The sequence below is a fragment of the Terrapene carolina genome, unplaced genomic scaffold, assembly GCF_002925995.2.
Source record: "Terrapene carolina triunguis isolate 2854851 unplaced genomic scaffold, T_m_triunguis-2.0 Scaffold641, whole genome shotgun sequence".
In the NCBI taxonomy this organism is placed as follows: domain Eukaryota; kingdom Metazoa; phylum Chordata; order Testudines; family Emydidae; genus Terrapene; species Terrapene triunguis.
In genome coordinates this window covers 1,269,551-1,290,748 of record NW_020664992.1, presented here as the reverse complement: position 1 = coordinate 1,290,748, position 21,198 = coordinate 1,269,551, and the positions used below count along the sequence as shown (strand labels likewise).

Here is a 21,198-nt window from a genome sequence, read left to right as displayed (position 1 = left end):
CACTAGGGACCACCCACCGCCATTGTCGGGGGCCCCACGGACGGGACCTCCACTAGGGACCACCCACCGCCATTGTCGGGGGCCCCACGGACGGGACCCCCGCTAGGGACTGCTTGAGCCAGCCCCAGCCCCAGCGCACCGCTGCCCCCAGGCCGGCAGGAGCACCTGCGCCCCGGCTCCGTGAGCTCCACTCCCCCTCCCACCGGGACGAGGCCCCCGGCCCTGCACCCACCTCCAGGATCCTCTCGTCGTCCAGCTCACTGAAGACGGTGCCGCTGATCTGGTTGGGTTTCAGGGCTGCCCAGTTAAAGATGGGCAGGCGGAACTTGGTCTTGATGGGTTTCTTTATCCGGATGGCTGGGGACAAGGAGGCAGGGAGGGTGTGAAACCGCCTCGCTCGCAGCGAGCCCACAGGGAGCCCACGGCCTGGGCAGAGAGGGCAGGAGAGGGGCACGGCCTCGGTCGACGCCCCCAGCCCACCGGTGCAGCCGGCCACAGCCCAGGGCTGTAAGGACCTGCCCACAATAGCGCCTACCTGTTTTATATCCCGGCCCCTTTCCCAGCATGCACTGCAGCCAGCCTCTAACGTCCCTGCACTACAAATCCCAGAATGCCGAGACCCAGGGACAGATGCAGGGGGTGCTTAAAGATCAGGCAGCAGCAGGGGCAGCCCCTGGGGCCCTGCAGGTCTCTCTATCCTGGGGGCGGGCACCCCAAAGGCTCTGACTGGTTTCGAGGCTGCTTGGCTGCAAACCCAGCGGCTGGGCTGAACTGTGGGAATTTGGAGGGAAATTTTCCCGCAACCACAGCCCAGGCCTTGAACACGAAGGGCAGTTCCCGGGAGACCCCCCTCCCCCCCCACCCAAGACCTCCCTCCGCCTCCCCGCCTTCCCCACAGGACACCCCGCCCCACCCTACAGAAGATCCTCCCCACCTGCCCCACCGGAGACCTCCCCCGCCTATCCCTCGGGAGACCCCCTCCCCACCTGCCCCACGGGACCCCCCCCCTCCACCCTATGGAAGATCCTCCCCGTCTGCCCCATGGGAGACCTCCCCCACCTGCCCCATGGGACACACACACCCCACTGGCCCCGGGACCAGCACTCCTGGCCCTAACAGGGACCCTTCCTACCTGACAACCCCACGGTGAGGATGACGGAGGGCGAGGCCCCAGGCAGCGGAGGGGCAGGGGGGCACTTGTCTGTGGGAAGAGAGGGACAGGATGAGGTGCTGGCTCCTCCGGGGGCACCGGGCAGCAATCCCAGGGCACGGGCCGAGCTTACCTGGCAGTGGCGGGGCCGGCGGGGGCACAGGGGGTGGGGGAGGTGGGGGCGGGGGGGCAGCCTCCACAGGAGGCAAGGCCGGGAGGCAGATGTCGTAGTCAGGGACGTCTCCTTCACCCTCCAGGGGCAGCAGCGGGTCGCTCCCCGGCTCCCCGGGCTGGCAGGAGCCGCAGTGCCGCCGGAAAGCCGCCTCCTTCTCCTTGATGATCCTGCGCAGCGTGTGCACCTGGTGCGTCGTGCTCTCGAAGGTCTCCTGTCCCGGCAGACGGGGGCGGTTAGAGCTGCGTCCCCCCCACAAGCCAGATCCCAGCCCCCATGTCTGCAGGGGGCCTGAGCCGCTACTGCACCCAGCGGACAGAGCCCCAGAGCCCCGGCTCCCAGAGCTCGGCACGTGGCCGGGAACGCGGCCCGAGGCGACGGATGTTCCCACAGAGCATGCCCAGTAGCAGGGCAGGCTCCCCCTAGCCCCCCAGGCAGGGAGACCCGCTGCCCCCCAGTCCGCTGGGCATCTCCGCAGGTGGACAGGGGCATGCTGGGAATGGGGCCGGGACACGAGCACCCTTGGCTCATGGCAGACGAAAGGCTCAGGGCCCCATTGCTGAACTGCTCAGTCGTTCCCCTGGCCCGATCCCTGCCCCACACCTTGACCAGCTCCAGCTCCTTCTCCCGCTGCAAGAGCTGCTTCTCCAGCTCCGCCACGCGCATCACGTTCTCGTTCTCCAGATCCAGCAGCTTCTCCGTCAACTGCAGAAAGAGCACGAGGCAGCTGTTACCGGGGGCACAGGGCACCGCTAGGAGCCGCCGTACACCCTGTCTGCCGGCTGCTGGTTCTGCCAGGACCCAACGGGCAGCCGGTTCGGATACGGCCCCCCACCCCCAGCACAAACAGAAAGGGAAGCCCCCTTCCGCCCCATGGCAGAAGAACTCCTGGGAATCTGCCCCCCAGCCCCGTGACTCCTGGGGGAAGTCTGACATTCCCAGACACCCAGGGAAAAACCTGTGCAGAATCCCCTCGAGGGTGAGGGCCGAGAGCACCCCACACCCCACACCCCGGCGCCGGTTCCAGCCAGACCCATCCGCCCAGGCAATCCGCAGGCATGAACGCTGCTCCGGTGGCTCGTGGGAATTGGAGTCACATCCCCCCCGGTGGGAGACAGCACGCTGGCCTGGCGGGGTGCAGAGGCTGGGGTGGGGCAGGACCCCGCATGGCCTGGTGGTGACCCAGCCCGTGGTACAGACGGGCCGAGGTGCCTACGTGGGAGACGTGCTCCTCCAGCTCCTCCACTTTCTCCAGCGCCACATTCTTAGTCTCCGCGTCCTCCAGCAGCCCCCCAACGTCGAAGACATTGTCCAGGTAGGCCTGGATCTGCACCTGCAGCTTCTCGCTCTCCGTGTGCCGCGACTTCTGCGGGGGTGACGGGACACACCGGCGTCAGGGCAGCAGAACACCCTCCGCCCACCCGCCTCCCTTCCCCGGGGGGCACCGGCCCCTCGGCAGGCCGCCTGCCAGCTTAGAGCACCCACTTCTCCCCAGCGGCACGCTCCCCTGCCGCTGCTTTCCTCTCGCGCCACCCCTGTGCTGTCGCCCACCCCCATGTCACAGAGAGGGAAACTGAGGCCTGGTGAGGCTGGAGAGGGAGGGCGGCTGCCCTGCGTGAGCCTGGGGGAGTCACTTCCCCTCTCTCTGGGCCTAAGGACCCTACTGGGGGCAAGGGCAGGCCTGGGGGGCAGATCCCCCCCACCTCTGCCTATTGCGCCTTGCTCTGAAGCAGCCGGTGCTGGGCCCCGGGGGGGCTGCTGCAGCCTGGCCACGTCTCCGTCTCCTCCATGCTACTGGGGGGCCTCAGGCTACCGCGATGGGGTCTTGGGGCTCCCCGGCTCTACCTGCAGGAACTCCTCCAGGCCTAGCTTGGTGAATTCGTACTGCAGGTGCACCCGGAAATTCATGTCCTCCACCGAGTGCACCACAATGTTGATGAACTGCATGCAGGCCACCTGCAAGGAAGGGGGGAGTCACCGTAGGGAATGGGGGGGGGCAGGATACCCACACCAGCCAGCTGGCCTTGGGGGGGGGGCGGCGGGGTCACTGGGATCCAGGCACCAGCCAGCCGGCCTTCGGGGGGAGGGGGGGTCTCTGGGTTTGGGATCTATACATCAGCCGGCCTTTGGGGGACAGGGGGTCACGGGGCTGGGATCCAGGTACCAGCCAGCCGGCCTTGGGGGGGGCGCTGGGGTCCACGCACCAGCCAGCCGGCCCTGGGGGGGGTGGGGTCACGGGGCTGGGATCCATGCACCAGCCGGCCTTCGGGGGACGGGGTCACGGGGCTGGGATCTATACACCAGCCAGCCGGCCTTCGGGATGGGGGGGTGTCACTGGGTCTGGGATCCATGCACCAGCCAGCCGGCCTTTGGGGAAACAGGGGGTCACGGGGCTGGGATCTATACACCAGCCGGCCTTTGGGGAAACAGGGGGTCACGGGGCTGGGATCCATGCACCAGCCAGACGGCCTTCGGGGCAGGAGTCATGGGGGCGGGATCCAGGCCTGCCTGCACGGGCAGCTGTTCTCCAGTGACTCGGCTGCCAGGCACTTGCTAGAGCCCCCCAGGGAGGGCAGCGCTGGCCCCGCTCTCCCCAGGTCGGGGCTACCCCCGACTGCTCACCATGAAATCGATGCTGCTGTCCTCGTTCCGGAAATAGTCCATGAGCTTCTCAAAGCGGTGCGTCTCTTTGCAGACCTGCAAGGCGCCCGCAGATGGGTTACCGGCTGGCCCACCCTGACAGCCCCACTGTCCGCGCACAGCTCTCCCTAGGCCCTTGTGCCCATCCCCCCGGCATCGGGGCACGGTCTGCCCTTCGGTCGGATTAACCCTGGGATCCCAGAGCAGCCGCTCTTTGCTGGAATGGGCTGGACAGAGCATCCAGATACTGTCTGCAGCCCCTGGCCCCATTGCAGCCGCCTGGGCGCCCCTAGAGATGGGGCTGCCCATCCCCAACAGCCAGGCTCCGAGCTGGCCCCAGTCTCTGCCCCCACAATGCCCGTCCCAGCCCCCGGGGCTCCTGGGGCGTGGGCGGGGAACGGCGCCCCCTTGTGGCAGGGCCGGGCTCACCTCTTTGAAGTTGTCGAAGGCAGCGAGAATGATTTCGTGGCCTCCCCTCACCAGGCAGACAGCCGCTAGCAGCTCCAGCACCAGGGCCTTGGTCCTAGGGGACGACCAAGGGGCTCAGTGACTCAGCCACCACCCACACGCCCTGCCCTGCCGGGGCGGAGCCCAGCCGGGATCCTGCCGGCCTGACAGCGGCAGAGTCTGCGCCGGGGACTCCCAGGCTGGGGTGACCGTCCCAGAGAGCCCAGGCCGGTGCCAGGTTCCCGCCACCCTGGCCTGGCAGGGATCGGGGAGTCCAGTGTCTGCCAGCTGCTGCGGGCACCGTCCCACGGGGCCTGGACTGAGACCCACTTCACACTCCGGCCACCCAGCTGGGCTGGAAGGGAGCCGGCCGCCTGGAGGCGAAAGGTTCTGTAGCTTGTGTTGTGTACAGCTTTCTGCTACGGTCTGTAATCCCCACGCTATCCCCCAGCCCGGCCCTGCTCAGCTCCTCACCGAGACAGGCCCAGGAAGGGGTCTCGTCCCCAGTGGAGAACCAGGGAGGGGACGCAGGGTGGGAGTCAGCCCAGCTGGGAATGGGACCGGCACCAGTGCCTTACCTGGGGTTCTTGTTATTCAGGCTGAGCGCGATCTCGTTAACGGCGTGGGGATGGGACATCACCAGGTTGAAGCCGTACTGAGGAGGGAGGGAAAGGCAGAGAGCGGGGCGTGAGCAACAGCAGGATGGCCGGGAACGGGGGTCCGGGGTACACAGCCCCCACACACAACACAGCCCCTTTGCTTCCCAGCAGCTCAGGGCAGGGCTGCAGGAGGATGTGCTGGGTTTCATCCGGAGCAGCCCGTGGGCTCTAACCAGCCAGCCATGCCCTCCCCGCTTGCTCAGAGATGTCGATTTTTTTCTCTCCTATAAAATTCCCCAAGTTCACATTTTTTGCACCAGGGGAAATTCAAACCCAGGTGCTACCTGCTGCCCGGTCCCAAATTACATAACGGCTGCTACAGCCGGGCCTCGCAGGAGATGTTGCCAGAGTCTGGGAGGGCGAGGCACCCTCCTGCTTCAGGGCAGCAGCAGCGATTGGGGGTCAGGAGGGGAGGTGGCCCCATTGCCCCCCTGCAGGGATTCCTGCCCCTTCCCCGGGGACAGGTCCAGGGGCTCGACACAGCCCGACGGCAGGGGCAGTAGCACCATGTCCTCCCATCGCCCCCGAGTCGGTGGTAGGTGCTGGGCGCCGGGTACCTGGTAGTTCATGATGGCCCGCAGGCACATGATGCAGACGTGGACGTCGTCCTTCTGGCTCACCAGCCGCGAGTTCTTCAGCGCCTTCCTGCTGGGCAAGGTGCTGCAGCTGCCAAAGACATGGCAGCCTGCGGTCAGCGAGCCCTGGAAGGGGCTGCCTGGAGACCTCCGAGCCGGGCACCCGGAGCACGCTAGCTCCCGAGACTCTGGCTCTGGCAGCGTCCGGGGACTGAAACCCGACCGAGCATCTCTGAGCCACTGCCCCGCTTCCCCTAGCGCCTCTGCCAGTCCCTGGAACTGCACCGGCCCCGCCACGCCCTGCGCTTCGTGCCAGCCTCGGCCCTCGTGCACAGGGCGAGCCAGCGCTTTGCACGCTCCTCGGAGCGCACGGCGAGGGGTATGCACAGGCCCGGCCCTGGAGGGCGCAGGAGGAGTAACGGGCCCCGTCCCCTTCCCCAGCTGCGGGCACCGAGGCATGGAGCATGCACAGCCCAGCCCCTTGCGCCAGCCGGGGGCACAGACACTGCACGGGCACGTGGCACATTCCTGCTGCGCTGGGATCCGAATGCTGCAGCCCCACCCCTGGCCTGGCGGGGCCCACGTGGCCAGCGAGCCAGAGCCCCACGGGCCACGCCAGGCAGGGAGGAGTCTGTGTCCTTCAGCTCCCGGCCACACCCACCCCGCCTTGCTGCCCAGCTCAGACGCAGTCACGGAGGAGCCGATCCTACCGGCGCGAGGGGACGTGCGCCTCACCTGTCCTGCCCCAGACCCAGGGAGCTCACCGTCTCGATGGGGGGGAGGGGAAGGGACCGGCCCAAGTCACGCAGCAGGTCGGTATCCTGAGTCCCAGCACAACGTCCTGTCCACTGGGCCACACCCTCACCTGTGTCCCCCCCCCGCTGACAGCCCCCAGCCCCGGCTCTGCTCCGAGCGGTAACAGGCGATCTCCAGGAAGCGCTGACGGGGGCAGCAGGCCCGAGGGAAGCGCCCGGAGCCCCGTCAGAGGGGACGATGCAGGGCACCGCACGGAGCAGGCAGGGGACGGCACGCAGACGGGGAGGGACAGGGCAGCAGGGAGGGCAGTTGCTGGTCACAAGGGTAGTGCGGGGTCCGTGGAGGGGCAGGACACACGGGGGGCCACAGGGCAGAGCGGGGGGGGGTGAGCACAGAGGTCTGCTGGTGCCGGAGGGGCGGGGAGCGAGGGAGAGACGCGCTGGGCAGGGGGATCCCACAGGGAATATGGAGGCGGGCGCAGAGGGAGAGGGAGGCAGAGTCGTGGGGCCAGTAGGTGGAAAAACCAAAGGGGGAGAAGAGAAAGAGACGTGCGTGCACACACGTGTACGAACACCCAGATGCACACATTGACACACGTGTACGAACAGCCAGATGCACACACGCATGCACACGTCGACACACGTGACTGAACACCAAGATGTACACGTCCACTCACATGCACACACGTCTACACCCGTCCACGTGATGTCCATCCCCACTCACACACACACATCCACTCCAAGCACACTCATACATGTCTACACCCATCCACGCGATGTCCACCCCTATGCACGCACACATACATTCACTCACACACGTCCACTCCACGCACTCACACACGTTTACACCCATCCACGTGATGTCCACCCCCACTCACACATGTCCACTCTGTGCGCACACACACTCATCTACACACGTCCACGTGATGTCCACCCCCCCACACACACACACATCCACTCACACGCCCAGCCCCATCCACGCCCCTGCGGCTGAGCAGAGCGGAAAGGCGCAGAGCGTGGTGGCGGCCCTGGGGGGGCTTGTGCCCAGCAGGCCGTGCGGGTACTTACCCAGCGAGAAGTGGGGCACGCACAGCCAGAGGACAGAGAGAGAGAGACGGGCAGGCAGAGCGAGAGGGAGACGGGCCCTGGAAGCAGAGAGAGGAGGGCGCGTTACTGACCCCCTGGCGGAGGCGGGACACGGGGCTGGCAGCAGAGAAGGGGACAGTCCGGCCCTGGGGAAGCGAGAAGGGGGCACATGTCCCGGGGGCGGGGCGCAGAGGGTGCGTAGCGTAGAGCAGAGCAGGCAGATGCAGAGTGGGGGGGAGCATGGACCATGGGGGGGCACGTACAATAGGGCAGAGCAGAAGGGGGTGTACCAGTCAGGCGGGTATGTACCATGGGGGGGGGGGGTATCATAGTGCAGAGTTGGGGGAGGGGTCACATACCGCAGGGCACAGAGGGGGTGTGTGTAGGTACCATAGGGCAGGGCGAGGGGATACGTACCATAGTGCAGAGGTGGGAGTACATACCATAGGGCACAGAGGGTATGTGTGTACATACCATAGGGCAGGGCAAGGGGGTACATACCATACGGCAGGGGCGGGGCGTATACGTACCGTAGGGCAGGGGCGGGGTACATACCGTAGGGCACAGAGGGTATGTGTGTATGTACCATAGGGCAAAGCGAGAGGGTACATATCGTAGGGCGGGGTACGTACTTTAGGGCACAGAGGGTATGTGTGTATGTACCATAGGGCAGAGCAAGGGGGTACATACCATAGGGCAGGGGCGGGGCATATATGTACCGTAGGGCGGGGGCGGGGTACGTACCGTAGGGCACAGAGGGTATGTGTGTACGTACCATAGGGCAGGGCGAGGGGATACATACCGTAGGGCGGGGGCGGGGTACGTACCGTAGGGCGGACTGGCGCGCAGAGCGGGCGAGGCTGTTGGTGAAGGGGGCAGACAGGGTTATGGGGTGCTGCAGATCCTCGATGGATCTGCTCCAGGATTTCAGCTTTTCTAGCGCGCCGTCCTCGCCGCTTTCCAGACCCTCAAAATCAAACCTGGGCGGGAGAGGGGGACACACGCACGGAGGCTTCATGGCAAGCGGCAGAGCAGGGCCGCCCGGGCCGGCCCGGCGCCCGAAGCTGGGGGTGCGGGAGTGGGACTGGCGCGCGCTAGCGAGGGCTGCAAGCGCACACTGACTCGTAAGCTGCATGGCAGGCGTAGCGGCCCGAGCGCGCTCCTGCTCGCAGCAAGCGCCCCAGCACCAGGGCAGAAATTCGCTTCCCCTCCAGGGACTCCTGCATTCAAACACCTTCCCCGGAGCAGCCAGCCACCCCCAGGGCTAGCAGCAGGCAGGGCAGCGTGTCAGGAATATCACGGCCTCGTATGCCCGGTGCAGAGCCTGCCACGGAAAAGCCCGGCCCCCGTTCAAACGCTCTTCTCCGCCCAACGAGCGACCAGCTCGGCCCTGCCCTGGCACACGTATGAAGGCGACGTGCACCGGCAGGGTTAGTGTGTTAAAATGACAGGGGGGCGGGAAATCCCTCAGCCAGGGCCCAAAATGGCCAACAGTGGGGCGGCAAGAGGGTCACAAGGACAATGGAGACTCTCCTCACCCCCATATTAGCAACGAGTGGTGCCAGGTGCAGAGCACTTTGGCCCTATTCAACCCTGGCCTTCGCCGCCGGAACCAGGGCCCGGAGAAGGGAGAGCGGGAGCGCCCACTCCCCTGCCTCGAACACACGCACAAGAGGATGTGCGAAAGGGGCAGCAGCAGAACGGTAAAAGGAAATGCTCTTTCACACCTGGCGTTGTTGGACTGCGGAACTCACCGCCACAGGAAGTCGCTGAGGGCAGGAGCGTAGCAAGATTCTGTCTCCTGCTTCAGGGCACTGGCCAATCTCTAACTCTTAGGGTCAGGATGACACCTTCATGGGGGGCACATTAGCCCGCTTCTGCCGGCCGCGGGAGTCTCACGCCTTCCCCTGAAACACGTGGGCCAGTTGGCCCTTGGCTCTGAGCCAGTCGGGGACGCTCCCAAGAGGAGGGAGAATGGAGCCCCGGGGCATCAGGCCCTGCATCGTCCAAGAGACTCCACCTGAGCAGTCTGACGGCCGTCACAGGCCAATTGCTGACGGGGCACCTGCAAACCCCGATCTCACCCGCTCTGCCCAGGGGGCGAGGAATCGCAGCTGCCCCCGAAGAGCCCCCCGGGCGCCGCAAACACAGGACTTACATCACAGCACACTGCGCGAAGGAGAGATACTCCACCAGGACGTCCAGGCCTTTGTTCTCGTCATTGAGAAACTCCCGAACCCACCTGCAGAGCGGAGCAGAGAGCGAGTCACCCCAGGGGCCGGCGAGCGGACGCGGTGCCTAGCACTCAGGCTGGCCCCCCGCCCCGGGCGAGTTTCAGCCACAGGCTGGAGCCCCCCACCAGGCGAGAAGCCAGCGGCGCCGTGCCAGGCCAGGACACCCTAGCAGGGAGGAGTCCTTGGGGCAGGGACCTCGGGGGCCACTGACACGATGTGATCACACCCAGCCCACACCCCAGAGCCAGGGGGAAATCAACACCGTAACTGTACAGCGTCGCCATGACGATAAAGGGCCCATTGACGTCAGCGGGTCTGCACACACCACGGAGCCCGGAGAACAGAGCTCGGGGTCCTGTGCCCCCTTGTCCTTCCCGCCCGGGGGACAGCATGACCTGGCCACGCAGGCGCGGCCGTCCCCTGGCCCCGATTCTCTGCGTTCCCCCGGTGATACGCCACAGACCCCAGCCGTCACTCCTGGCCACACGCAGGCAGGGACCCTACGGCTGGATTTTCAGACAAAGCCGCGGGCAGCAGCAGCTGCAGGGGCCGAGGCCCCTGTGAAAAGCTGGCCCTTGGTTAGCTTTGTCCTGGGGCGGTTTCCGCTCACGGACTGAGAACCTGGCAGAGCCGAGGAATTCAGGGTTAAGCCGCCCTCGGCCCACCCTGCTACAGGCACCTGCTGCGGCCTGTAGATTGCAGCCCCTCCAGGCACCCCCAGCCGCCTGGCTGTTATCTGGCAGGGCCAGAGCCTTCGGCTCCGCTCTGGGTTGTGCTGGAAAGTGGCTTCCCACTCCTGTGCCCCCAAAACGCTCGCAGGCCAATTTCTCCTCCCCCGGCTCAGGGGTTCCTGCGCCAGGAGCTGTATGCTGGGAACCCATCCCGGCCGTGCCCGCGGTCCGCGTGTGCGTTACCTGGTGGGGAGCAGGGGTGGCAGCTTTTCGGGCAGGGCATGGCATGGCATGCACGTGTGTTATTCAGCTGGGGGCACACGCGTGTGCATTACTGGGGCAGGGCACAGGCATGTTAGTTAGTCGGATGAATCCAGGTGTGTTATTCGATCAGGGCACGTGCCCGTGTGTTAGTTAGTGGGGGCATGCACACGTGTGTCATGGGGGGGTGCACGCACACATGTGTGATTGGGAGGGGGTGCACACACGTGTGATGGGGTGCACGCATGCGTGATGGGGTGCACGCACGTGTGATTGGGGTGCACACATGCATGTGATATTGGGGGGTGCACACGTGTGATTGGGGGTGCACACATGCATGTGACATTGGGGGGTGCACGCACATGTGATGGGGGAAGCATTAGTGTGACATTGGGGGGTGCACACACGTGTGATTGGGGGATGCACACACGTGTGATATGGGGCGGGGTGTGACATTTTCCAAAGCGCGGTGCCGGGGGCCGTGTGATCTGGCACGAGTCAGACCCCGGAGCTGTCTTGGAGCCGTTTCTCCGGTGGGGGAGGGGCCGGCGAGCCCGCCCATTTCCTGTCTGTCTGCGCTCCAGCGCCTCGCCCCCGGCTCGTTTCCTGTCTGAGGCCGCGCTGCTATTTTAGGGCTCTCGGGGGGTTAAAGGGCACCTGGGCTGGCGAACACAAACCCAGCCGCTGCTGCAGGCTGGGGAGGGGACCCCACGTGGACCCTGAGTGGGTGCATGTGCTGGGCGGTAGCACGTGTCAGCTTGTGTGTGTGCGAGCGTGCACACGTGTGTGTGCGTGAGAGGCCACATGGGTGCGGATGTTTGTGCACGTGTGAGCGTGCACACGCAGGGACTGTCTGGACCTCCCTTCTGCAGCAAACCTTCCTGCAGCCTCCTCCCCCCCCCACTGGGCCCCTATCTGCCACCCCCACGGCAGCTCCTGCTCTCCACCTGCTGCCCACGGTGACCCGGTTCACCTGTGTGGGGGACTCCAGCACCCCTGGTGAACCCAACCCCCTTGCTCTATGGACGGCGCAGGAACGGATGGGCTCAGAGCAGGGGCCCATCTAGCCTGGCATCCCGGCTCTGGCAGCGGCCAGCACTCGCTGCTCCCAAGGAAGGGACAAGGACTCCTGAAGCAGGAGTCCTGGGGAGGGGAGAGGAGAGACTGGACAACGTGCGAATTGCTGCCGGTGTGGAATCCAGAGCAGGAGATCCAGGTTTCTCCAACCCCTCAACAGAAACTCCCCAAAGCAGAACAAAGACCCCAGGGTGCTGATGCCTTTAAAACCCCTGAGGCTGCGTGGCTCAGGGAAGACGCACAGGGCCACAGAGGAAGAGACAGGGGGACTCGGGGGGGGGGGGGGGGTTAGCTGCAGGAGGACCAGCCTAGGTCAAAGCAAGCTGACCTGGAGAAAGAGAAACAGAGCAGGACCCTGGACGCCCCCAGAGGACTATGACCCCAGAGCAAAGAATGCTCTGGAGCGCTGGGGAAACTGAGGCAGGGTTTATTATTTTTGTCTCGCTCTCTCTATTTCTCCTGCTGTTCAGTAACGAGCAACGGTGTTAGGATCCTGTGAAAAGTCTCTGCGTGTCCTGTGTTATACCTACCACGTGCCCTGGCAGTGTTAACTGTGGGCCCGGGGCACGGCATGACATGAGTGCCGGGAGAGGGTGTGTCCAAGCTCTGGGGTGGGGGGGCGGGTGGCTCAGCACGGTCTCGGGGACTGGGCAGTTGGACTGTGGGGTCTGAGCTCTCTGGAGAAGGTGCTCGGCCGACCCCAAGCCAGGGGAAATGCCTGGGCTGAGTTTAGACTCCGGAGGTTTAAAGACCATGGCCCAGCGATTGGGGGTGACCGGGGGGGCTCAGCTGGACCTGGGACAGGGCGTTCAGAGGGACCCGTAGTCTCATCCCCACAGTGACGGTCCCACCAGCACCCTGTGGTCCGTTTCCCGTCTCCCCCCACCCCGCCCAGCCAGGGAGCTGCTGACTCTGCGCAGGATGTGAGCTCCGGCCTCAGCATCCGCTGGAAGGAGCGCCTGGCCGCTGCGAGCCCGCGGCCCTGGCCAAGGACAGGAACAATCCCAGTTCCTGTGCCAGCTGGTATTTCCCCTCCAGCTGCAGCTGGGCCCGCAGGGGTGGGGACGCGGCACCCGCTGAGCGGACACGGCCCTGGGAACGTCCTGCACGGCCACCGCACCAGGGGCGGCGTCAGCCGGGGCGAGGTCATGGGGGGAAGACGTCTGACGGCAGCGTTGTAGCCCGGCCCGCCCAGGCCACAGGGAAGCGAGGCCGCGGAGCCGGACGAGCCTGTGGGGTCACTGCCTGCACCCCTCCCTGCGGCACGTACGTCAATGTGTTGGCCCCACTGAGCCTCAAAGAGCCAGGGGACCGGCTTATGGACATGGGGTCAGGGCACAGTGCTGGGAGCCCTGGGTTCGAATCCCCGCTCTGCCACGGGCCGGCTGAGGGACCTTGGGCCAGTCTAGTCCCCTCCCTGAGCCTCAGTTTCCCCATCCAGCCTGACACTGAAAGCTTTTGGGAGCAGGGTCCGTCTCTTGCTCAGTGTCCAGCACTGTGCATACATCATGGGACCTCTAACCCCACCCACCCCACTGCTCTGTGGGAGCCGGTTCTGGTCCGACAGACATGATGTGCCCGGACCTGTCCCAGCGTTCCCTGTGCTCACCCCCAGCCCTGGCACGAGCCAGCGAACCCCCTCGCCCTTGGCACACCGGGGCTGGGGAGCGTCTGGCTTGGGCAGCCGGGCTCCATTTTTATTCCTGTTCATCGCTTCAGCCTCTGGTCGCCCCCCCCCCAGCCCCTTCCCTTCCCACCAATGTAACCTACTTAACCCACCAGGCTCCACAGCGCCCTCCTCCGCCCCCTGTAATCACCCCCAGCGAGTGCTTCTCACCTGGGAGCTTGGAGCCCTTTGCACAGGAAGGAGAAGTAGAATTCTGCCCATTTTAGAGAGGGGGAAACTGAGCCACAGAGTGGGGCAGTGACCTATCCCTAACCATTACCCAGACCCTACCCTAGCGAGCCAGTGGCAGACAGTAACCGACCCAGGTCCCCTGGCTCCCAGCCCTGGGCTCTACCCACCGCGCCAGGCTGCCGCTAGTCCTGCTTCAGCCAATGAGGCAGCAACCGGTCGCCCTCCCTCCCTCCGAGGGAAATCGACAGCACCAGGGGAAACACTTATTGATTTGCGGCGTGGTTTGCCACAGCGCTGCGTAGGAAGCAGTGGGTTCTCGAGCCAGGCCTTGTCTACACGAGACGCAAGGCCTTGCGGATACCCCCTGGGTTGGGAACAACACTTGAGCTTCCAAGCACAGATCGCTAAAGCCAAGAAGTCTCACCACAGATGGGGCTTGGGCCCAATCAGGCCCACCTGGGGGAGACAAAAGGGGCGGTTGGCCCCAGGCCCCCGATTTGAGAGGGCCCCCAAACCGAGTGGCGCAGCAGCCTGGCATGTCCCTCGCGCTGGAGGGGCGGGTGGGCCAAACCTGAGCGGTGCTGCCATCCCACACGGCAGAGCGAGAATTCCCCAGCAGGCAGCCCGGGGCATCCTGGCCCAAGGAGCAGGGGGGCCATGACAAAAAGGGTCTTGGCCGCTATGGAACGATGCCTGAGCTGTAGCGAGGGGGGGAGCCGGCCATGTAGAGCCTGAATCCGGAGCACTGAGCAGAGCCGAGCCCACCGCTCTGCTGGCTCCAGCTCCAGACCGAGCCCGGCTGCTCCTCGCGATAGTGGCACCTACCCAATGTGGTTGGTCCTCAGGGAGATCTCCAGCTCCCGCAGCACTTTGGTCGATTCCTGCACCCTCCGTCTGAACTTCTGCCAACAGAGTCCCCCCGTTAGGAACAGCAACCAGCCCCGGGACCCGAGCCCAGCTCCCTCCACCCCTGGCAGAAACCACCTCCCCGCCCAGCCCAGCCCCATCAGCAACAGAGCCAGCCCTGTGCGCTCTCTGGGGCTGGGACCGTCGGTTCTGCGTTTGCCGGACGAATAGCTAGAGATCAAACAGCTCCGTTTTACAGGGGGACCCAGTTAGTCACGTGGGGACAGATTCTCCAGAGCTCTCCGGGCCGGGTTTGCAGGGACTTACCACCCACGGACGGGGTCGGATCCCCACCCCACCCAGCAGCTCCCACTGCGGCACTGATGGAGGGGGCGGGATGATGGGGCTGCCTACAACGGCACATAGCCGATCTGCGATGGCTAGCAGCAAATATCTCCAACGGCCGGTGATGGGACACTAGATGGGGAGGGCTCTGAGTTCTACAGAGAATTCTTTCCCAGGGGTCTGGCTGGTGGGTCTCACCCACATGCTCAGGGTTGAACTGATCACTATATTTGGGGTCAGGAGGAAATTTTCCCCTGGGTCAGATTGGCAGAGACCCTGGGGGTTTTTCGCCTTCCTCTGTAGCACGGGGCACTTGCAGGTTTAGACTAGTGTAAATGGTGGGTTCTCTGTAACACGAAGTCTCTAAACCGCGATGTGAAGACGTCAGTAACTCAGCCAGAGGTTCTGGGTCTATTACAGGAGGGGGGGGGGGGGGGGGTGAGGTGCTTTGGCCTGCGACACGCAGGAGCTCAGACTAGCTGATCACGACGCTCCCTTCTGGCCTTAGAGTCTACGAGGTTTTCCAAAGCACTCGGTGCCCAAGGTTTGAAAAGCTGGCCCCCTATTTTGATCCCTAAATGCCGCATCACCAACCCCAGGTGTCCGAGGGTCACGAGCCCGCCCTGATAATCAGGAGACTGGCTTATCAATATTAAAGTTTTTTTTTTTTTAAATAAACCCCAGAGTTTTTCCTGTGATTTGCCTTTTGGTTCGTGTGTCTGAGCTTCTCTCTGCAACCCCAGTAGCTAGAAACTTCCTGTGTTTTAAATGAAAGCTGAGATTCCCCCAACCTCACAGGACTCCAGGAGCTGGGGCTTTGGGAAATCCAGGAGAGCCAGCAACACTCTCACTGGAAGCTGAGCTCCTTGGAAATTCTGGCTCATGCCACCCTGTGTCCTGAGATCTAATTCAGGACCCCTGGAGCGGGCCGGCTCTCGATGGAATCGCAAGGTTTGGCTGGGTTATTTCTGTAACCACAGACGGTTTGTTCTGGAGGAGGCGCTGCCCAGGGAGGGGGTCGCTCCGCGCTCACCAGGCGCCCAGGGCGAGTCCAACGAGCACAGCTGCGGTCAGAGCTCAGCGTCGGTGCGACGTGCCCGTGATGCCACCGCTCGCAGCCTGCGCTGCTGGGAAACCCTTGGGCTCTGAGAAACGCCTCGCACGGCTGCTGGGCCAGAGCTGGGAGCCAGGACCCCAGCGCGGGCGTCTCTGGCACAAATGCTTCATCGCCCTCGAAGCCCCCCGGGTTTGGATTTGTAAGAGGAGGGTCTCCATGGCCACAGCTCACGGCCGCCGTGCGAGCCCCTTACCTTCCGAGTCATGCCGGGGTCCAGGAATGTCTGCAGCTTCTGGATGTAGGTATGGGGGGGGTTCTTCACCTGGAACCGCTCCTGGAGGGGAGGAAAGGGCATGACTGCGGGGGTCAGGAGGAGGAGGAGTCGCGGCCTGGAGGGGGAGGCGTGGGCATCAGCGGCTGGGACGGAGCAAAAGCTGCAAGGGGCGCGCACGGCTCTGACTCGCTGCTCCCATTAGCCGCAGCCCTGGATCACCCCGACGGCTCCTGTGGCCAGCCCTGAGCACAGAGTGACTCCTGCGTCTGCGCGGACCCGGCCTTTCCCCTGCCCCCGGCCAGGGAGCCCCAGTGCCCGCCGCTGCTGTCCCAGGTAAGCCCCCCGCCCCCAGCCTTCTGCCCACTCAGACCCCGAGCCGTGGCTGGCGTTACAGCCCCGGTACCTGGTCGCAGATCAGGTCCCATTTTTTCTCGTTGTCGTACTGGCGCAGGAGCCGGGCTTTGTCGGGGGGGAGGTTCATGGAGCTCTGCAAAGAGGAGAGATGACAGGCGACATGAGGGGGGGCTGCGGGCGGCTGGACCCCTCCCCGTCGGGTCACATGCCCCGGCCCTGGTGCTGCCGGCTAGGGCTGGCCTGTTCACTCCCGCAGGCCTGAGCGGGAACCGAGGCAGACTGGGAGCGGTGCCAATACCCCCCCGAGCCCCCGGCCCAGCTCCAGGCCCCTGCCCACCCCGGCCCAGCTCCGACAAAGCACATCTGGAAGGCACTGAAATGAAGCCGGGCCGGCGGCGCACGCGGGGGTTCCTACCCTGGGGCTCAGCAGCGTGCCCACCTGGAGATGGGGGGCGCCGTGCCACTGCTGATCCATACGGCTGGAGGCCTTGATCACCGGGGGTCACTGAAGGTCCCATGTTGCTAATTTGTGCTGCCAGCACAGATATCCGGGTCCTGCTCCGGCTACCCCGGTACCCTCGAGCGGGGCCACACCCTCAGCTGGTGCAAATCAGCTCCACGCCCCTGAGACGCCTGTGGGTCTGGCCCAGCGCCCTTCACCTCCCGTCATGCACCCCACATCTCCGGGGCAGAGCTGGGGCGAGAGCCCTGCCCCCTAGCGTGGCCTGCTCATCGGCTGGGGTCAGGGAGCAGAGGGGAAGCAGGTCAGGGCCTGGCTGCTAGCGGTGGGCGAGGGTTTTAAGCTAGTTACCACCGAGGGGGAGGGGGAGACAGAGCTCGGATTGCACCGCAGAACTAAGACATGACTTCATCGCCTAATGGCTTTAGCACACGCAGCGCCTCAGCACAGGCGAGACGAGAATGAGCCCACCAGGACCCCCACGCTGCCCCTTGTGCCAGCCCCGCCTGCCGCAGGGGTTCGGAGACAGGCAGCGTCCTGCCCCCCCTGCACACGGAGCTGCACCATCGGCGAACAGAGGGCAGACGACCTGCCAGATCCCGCGGCCCAGGGCCTCTGGCTGCATCCTGGCATCCTTGGAAATTCAAGGCGGCGGCAGCCGCACAATGGTCCTTTTGTTCTGGTCTCGGTGTCGCCCAGCCACGGCGCTGGCGAGGCCACGAGGCCCACGGCATTCCTGGGCCATGCCCGACCGCCCTCCGCTGGCTGCACGCTCAGCGGAGCCTGGCTTCCTGGGCACCAGACAGGTTTACTCCTGGCTGTGACCTCGGGCCTCTCCCGTCCTGCGTCGGCCTTGCCTGCTTAGATTGTAGGCGGCCCGGGGCAGAGACTGGCTCCAGGCCCTGATCTCAGCTGGGCACCCCAGCCCTGCTGGAACTGTTCGTTTCAATATGAGCGACACTCTCCTCCCAGCTCAGCCCCTGCACCACGCCCCGGAGGTGGGGCTAGCACCAGGGCTAGACATCAGCGGGAGTCGAGGTACATTGACACCCGAATCTTCAGTGGTGTCTTCACGCGTTGTTCACTGACACGGCTGCGAGCACTCGTGCAAGCAGGGCACCTGCATTTACTGCTGGGGTGTTTACACGCAGTGATTAGCCCGCCCCCCCCACTCGCTGGGCACAGGCCTGGCGCTGGAGCGGCTTTGGCTGGGAGACGCGTTCCACGCTCACTGCACAGCGCGGCTCGTTGGGCCTCCTTCCTGTGACTGCCGTCGCACGAAATCTCGCCGTATCACAGACCCATCGCTTCCCGTCTACACCAGCTTCCTCTCTGCGCTAACCGCAGCCTGGCTCCCGCCGGAGCGCCGCGCTCCACCACTTCCTGCGATGAGCTGCGCTGGGCGGGCACAGGAGGGGAGCCAGGGGCTGCCACCACTTCCCAGCGCCAGCGAGGACTGTCGGCCGACGGTATTGGGCTGCTCCACGCCCGCTCGCTCGCCCAGCAGAGCAGACTGGGAGGTTTCATCCCCTGAACTAGGTCCCGGTTTGGCCCCCCCTTGATCCAAGCCTGCAGGAAACGCCAGCCCAAGGCGCTGGGATACGGAGTGTCATCACGAGGCCTTTGGGGCCACATCCTCCCCCAGGCAGTGGGCCAGTCCTAGTCCTAGAAGCCAGTCGCTGGCACCCCTTGTTCGAGGCTGCCTCGGCCCGAGGGGAGGGCACTCAGCTGGGGAAAGAGAATTCTGCCTCCCCTCTGCTTCGTCCTCCCTCCGCTCCCTGGAGCGCAGAGCTCTTTGCAGTGCCCTTAGCGCGCACGCAGGGGGCCCAGGGGCCGGATTCTCTCTCCCGTCCTCCGCCAGACACCTGGGAATTGGGCACCGTCTCTCTAGGAACCGCGCTGAACAGCCACAGCACTACGTAAACCTCCCCGGCTGGCGCAAGTCACTGCGGGGTCAGTTCAGGCCATCGAGGCGCTGGTGCCCGTAGGGTTCAGATCAGGACATCTTCCCAGACACGCTCAGGGATGCCCACCGACCCAGGGGCAGGGGGACGAGAACCAGAACAGCACAGACCAGAACGTCATGCCCCAGCTTGGCCGCAAAGCCCGTCTGTGACGGTCCCGGAGACTGTGTCCGGATCTCTCCTTTGAGCGGCAGGCGTGACTCGATTTCCCCCCGCTGACTGGGTCAGTTTCTCTCACTCCGGAGGTTTGACGGGAATTGTTTATCAGGCAGCCCCCACCTCTGCCAGAAAAGCCGCGTGGGACAGCCTCAGGCCGTTCCTGTCAGGGCTCCCTCCTCCACTGCGAGCGCTGGCCGTCCCCAGCGGCTCCGGGCCGTACCCACGCCAAGGCCAAGCCAGGAGCTACGAACCCTCCTGCTTCCCAGCATGAGCCAGCCAGGCTGGGAAGAGCTGCCGGTCGCCCCGTCTGCGGTTTCCTGCACCTGCCGCTGAGGTGGCTGGTGCTGGCGACCGTCCCAGCCAGAAACCTGGAGCAGGCCGGATCCAGAGCCCCCCTGCCTAGCCTGTTCCGTCCCCGCCCAGCGCGTGACCAGCACAGAGGGACAGGACCAAGTTCACCCAGGGAGTCTGTGGCAGACCCAGGCCTCCCAGCTCCCAATCCACCATTTTAACCACTGGGCCACGTTCCCTCCCACCCCATCCGCACAGCCGAGGGCGCGGGCTTGGGCCCAGGCCAGGGGAGCAGCAAGATCACACCCCGAGCGCCCCATTGACAGAGAAACATGAAAGGGAGAAGGAGAGTGAGGCAGGCTCCTTCCTCCGGCCCCCTCCAGGGCTTCTGTCCTTTCGAACGAACGTCAGCCAGCGGCTGCACCGGGGGAGTTTTCCACACCGCCCCCCTGCATCGCCTCGTCACAGAAACAAGAGGCAGCGCGGGGCGGAGGGAAAGCAAAAACCAAACCGAAAAATAATAGAGCTCAGCTTGGCTTGCGTTCAGCTGCAGAGAGACAGAGTGCCGTCAGCGGAGACAGAAACCGCATTGTGCAAAACTGGGCTGCCTGAGAGGAGAAAAGGAAACTTTAAAAACATCAGCTGACTTTCCCCCGGCCTGGATCCGGGTCCTGGGTGGGGGGGGAAGGGGCTGGCTTTATTTCTAGCCCAGAGGACGAAAGGTGGTTTTCCCACTGACTCATGGGTCGTCCCCTTAACACAAAGGCACGTTCCCCCCCACCCCCCTCCAATCCGTGCCCCTGCCCACAGCCTTGCTCAGCCCAGCGGAGGAGCAGGGGGAAGCTGGACATATGGCCAGATGAAACGGGATATTGCTGTGGCTCGAACAGCTCCCCCCAGCTCCCTCGCGAAGCAGCCAGAACTGGCTGTTTTCAGGGGGTCCCGGGAGAGAGGCCCCCCACCCCCACAGCAGCATGCTGTTGTCTCTGGGCCCGACCCTGCCCGGCCCCAAACCTCGCCCCATGAGATGCTGAGCGGCGTTCAGGGTCACAGCCAAGTGACAGGAGTGGATGATTGGGAGCAGGGAGGTGGGGGCAGCATGACCCCACTAAGCCCAGCCCTCCACCCCCACAGATTCTCACTAGGGTGCTGGTCAGAGCATGTGGCAGACCAGCGGAGCGGGGCAAAGCTCAGCTGGACATGTGCCCGATGGGGCCCGACTCTCGCGATTGCCCCATGACTCCTGGGCTGTGTGGGGTGTTCCTGAAAGCCCCAGCTCCAGGAGTCAGGTGATGGAGTCAGGAGTCAGGCCCACTGAACCCACGCTGTGAATTTAAACCAGTGGTTTGGCTCCGATATTGCTTTGAGAAGCTGCTTTCCGCAGCTCCCCGAGCGTTTAGAAACCAACTGCAGTTAAACCGGTGTCACTTCCCTGGGCAGCCAGGCCTGGGGCCTGGTCCCTCCTGGGTGCGGAGAATGGCAGGCAGCCGAGGCCCCTAATGGTCCCACCCAACTGGACGTTCGCTGGCGGCTTTACAACGGCCTGGTTTTTAAGCCCAGCTCAAGGCGGCAATTCGGCGGCAGGTCCTTCGCTCCGAGAGGGAGTGACGGCCCCGCCGCCGAACGGCTGGACGTGCCGCCCCCCTCTTCATTGGCCGCCCCAGGCACCTGCCCAGCGCCTCCCATATCACCCCTGCCGCTGGGCTCCGGTGCTAGAGCCCCACTCCACCGCCCCAGCCTGGCAGCAGCTCCCAGGCCCTAGCAGGAGGCTGCTGGCCAGCGCTTAGCCCAGGGCGGTTCCTCTGCTGGGCCCAGCCTACCCCGGCTGCTGCCAGCCCAAGTCCAGCCCTGGCTTGTCTCCCT

General features: G+C 64.9%; 1 protein-coding gene across 4 annotated transcripts in view; it reads right to left on the bottom strand.

The window, feature by feature from the left end:
* FMNL3 (formin like 3) overlaps nt 1-21,198 on the bottom strand; it is a 43,845-nt gene that overhangs the window by 7,756 nt on the left and 14,891 nt on the right. For 2 of the 4 annotated variants that reach the window (XM_026659617.2, XM_026659614.2), the window contains exons 2-16: nt 16,511-16,594; nt 16,087-16,167; nt 14,411-14,487; nt 9,643-9,726; nt 8,312-8,464; nt 5,626-5,734; nt 4,988-5,064; nt 4,392-4,485; nt 3,945-4,019; nt 3,168-3,278; nt 2,539-2,688; nt 1,926-2,027; nt 1,284-1,536; nt 1,133-1,201; nt 233-357 (exon numbers count right to left, since the gene is read on the bottom strand). In XM_026659617.2, coding sequence (XP_026515402.1) covers nt 233-357; nt 1,133-1,201; nt 1,284-1,536; nt 1,926-2,027; nt 2,539-2,688; nt 3,168-3,278; nt 3,945-4,019; nt 4,392-4,485; nt 4,988-5,064; nt 5,626-5,734; nt 8,312-8,464; nt 9,643-9,726; nt 14,411-14,487; nt 16,087-16,167; nt 16,511-16,594 — 1,644 coding nt within the window. The remainder of the gene's footprint in view (nt 1-232; nt 358-1,132; nt 1,202-1,283; nt 1,537-1,925; nt 2,028-2,538; nt 2,689-3,167; nt 3,279-3,944; nt 4,020-4,391; nt 4,486-4,987; nt 5,065-5,625; nt 5,735-8,311; nt 8,465-9,642; nt 9,727-14,410; nt 14,488-16,086; nt 16,168-16,510; nt 16,595-21,198) is intronic. The other 2 variants (XM_026659615.2, XM_026659616.2) reach the window with 2 other exon arrangements.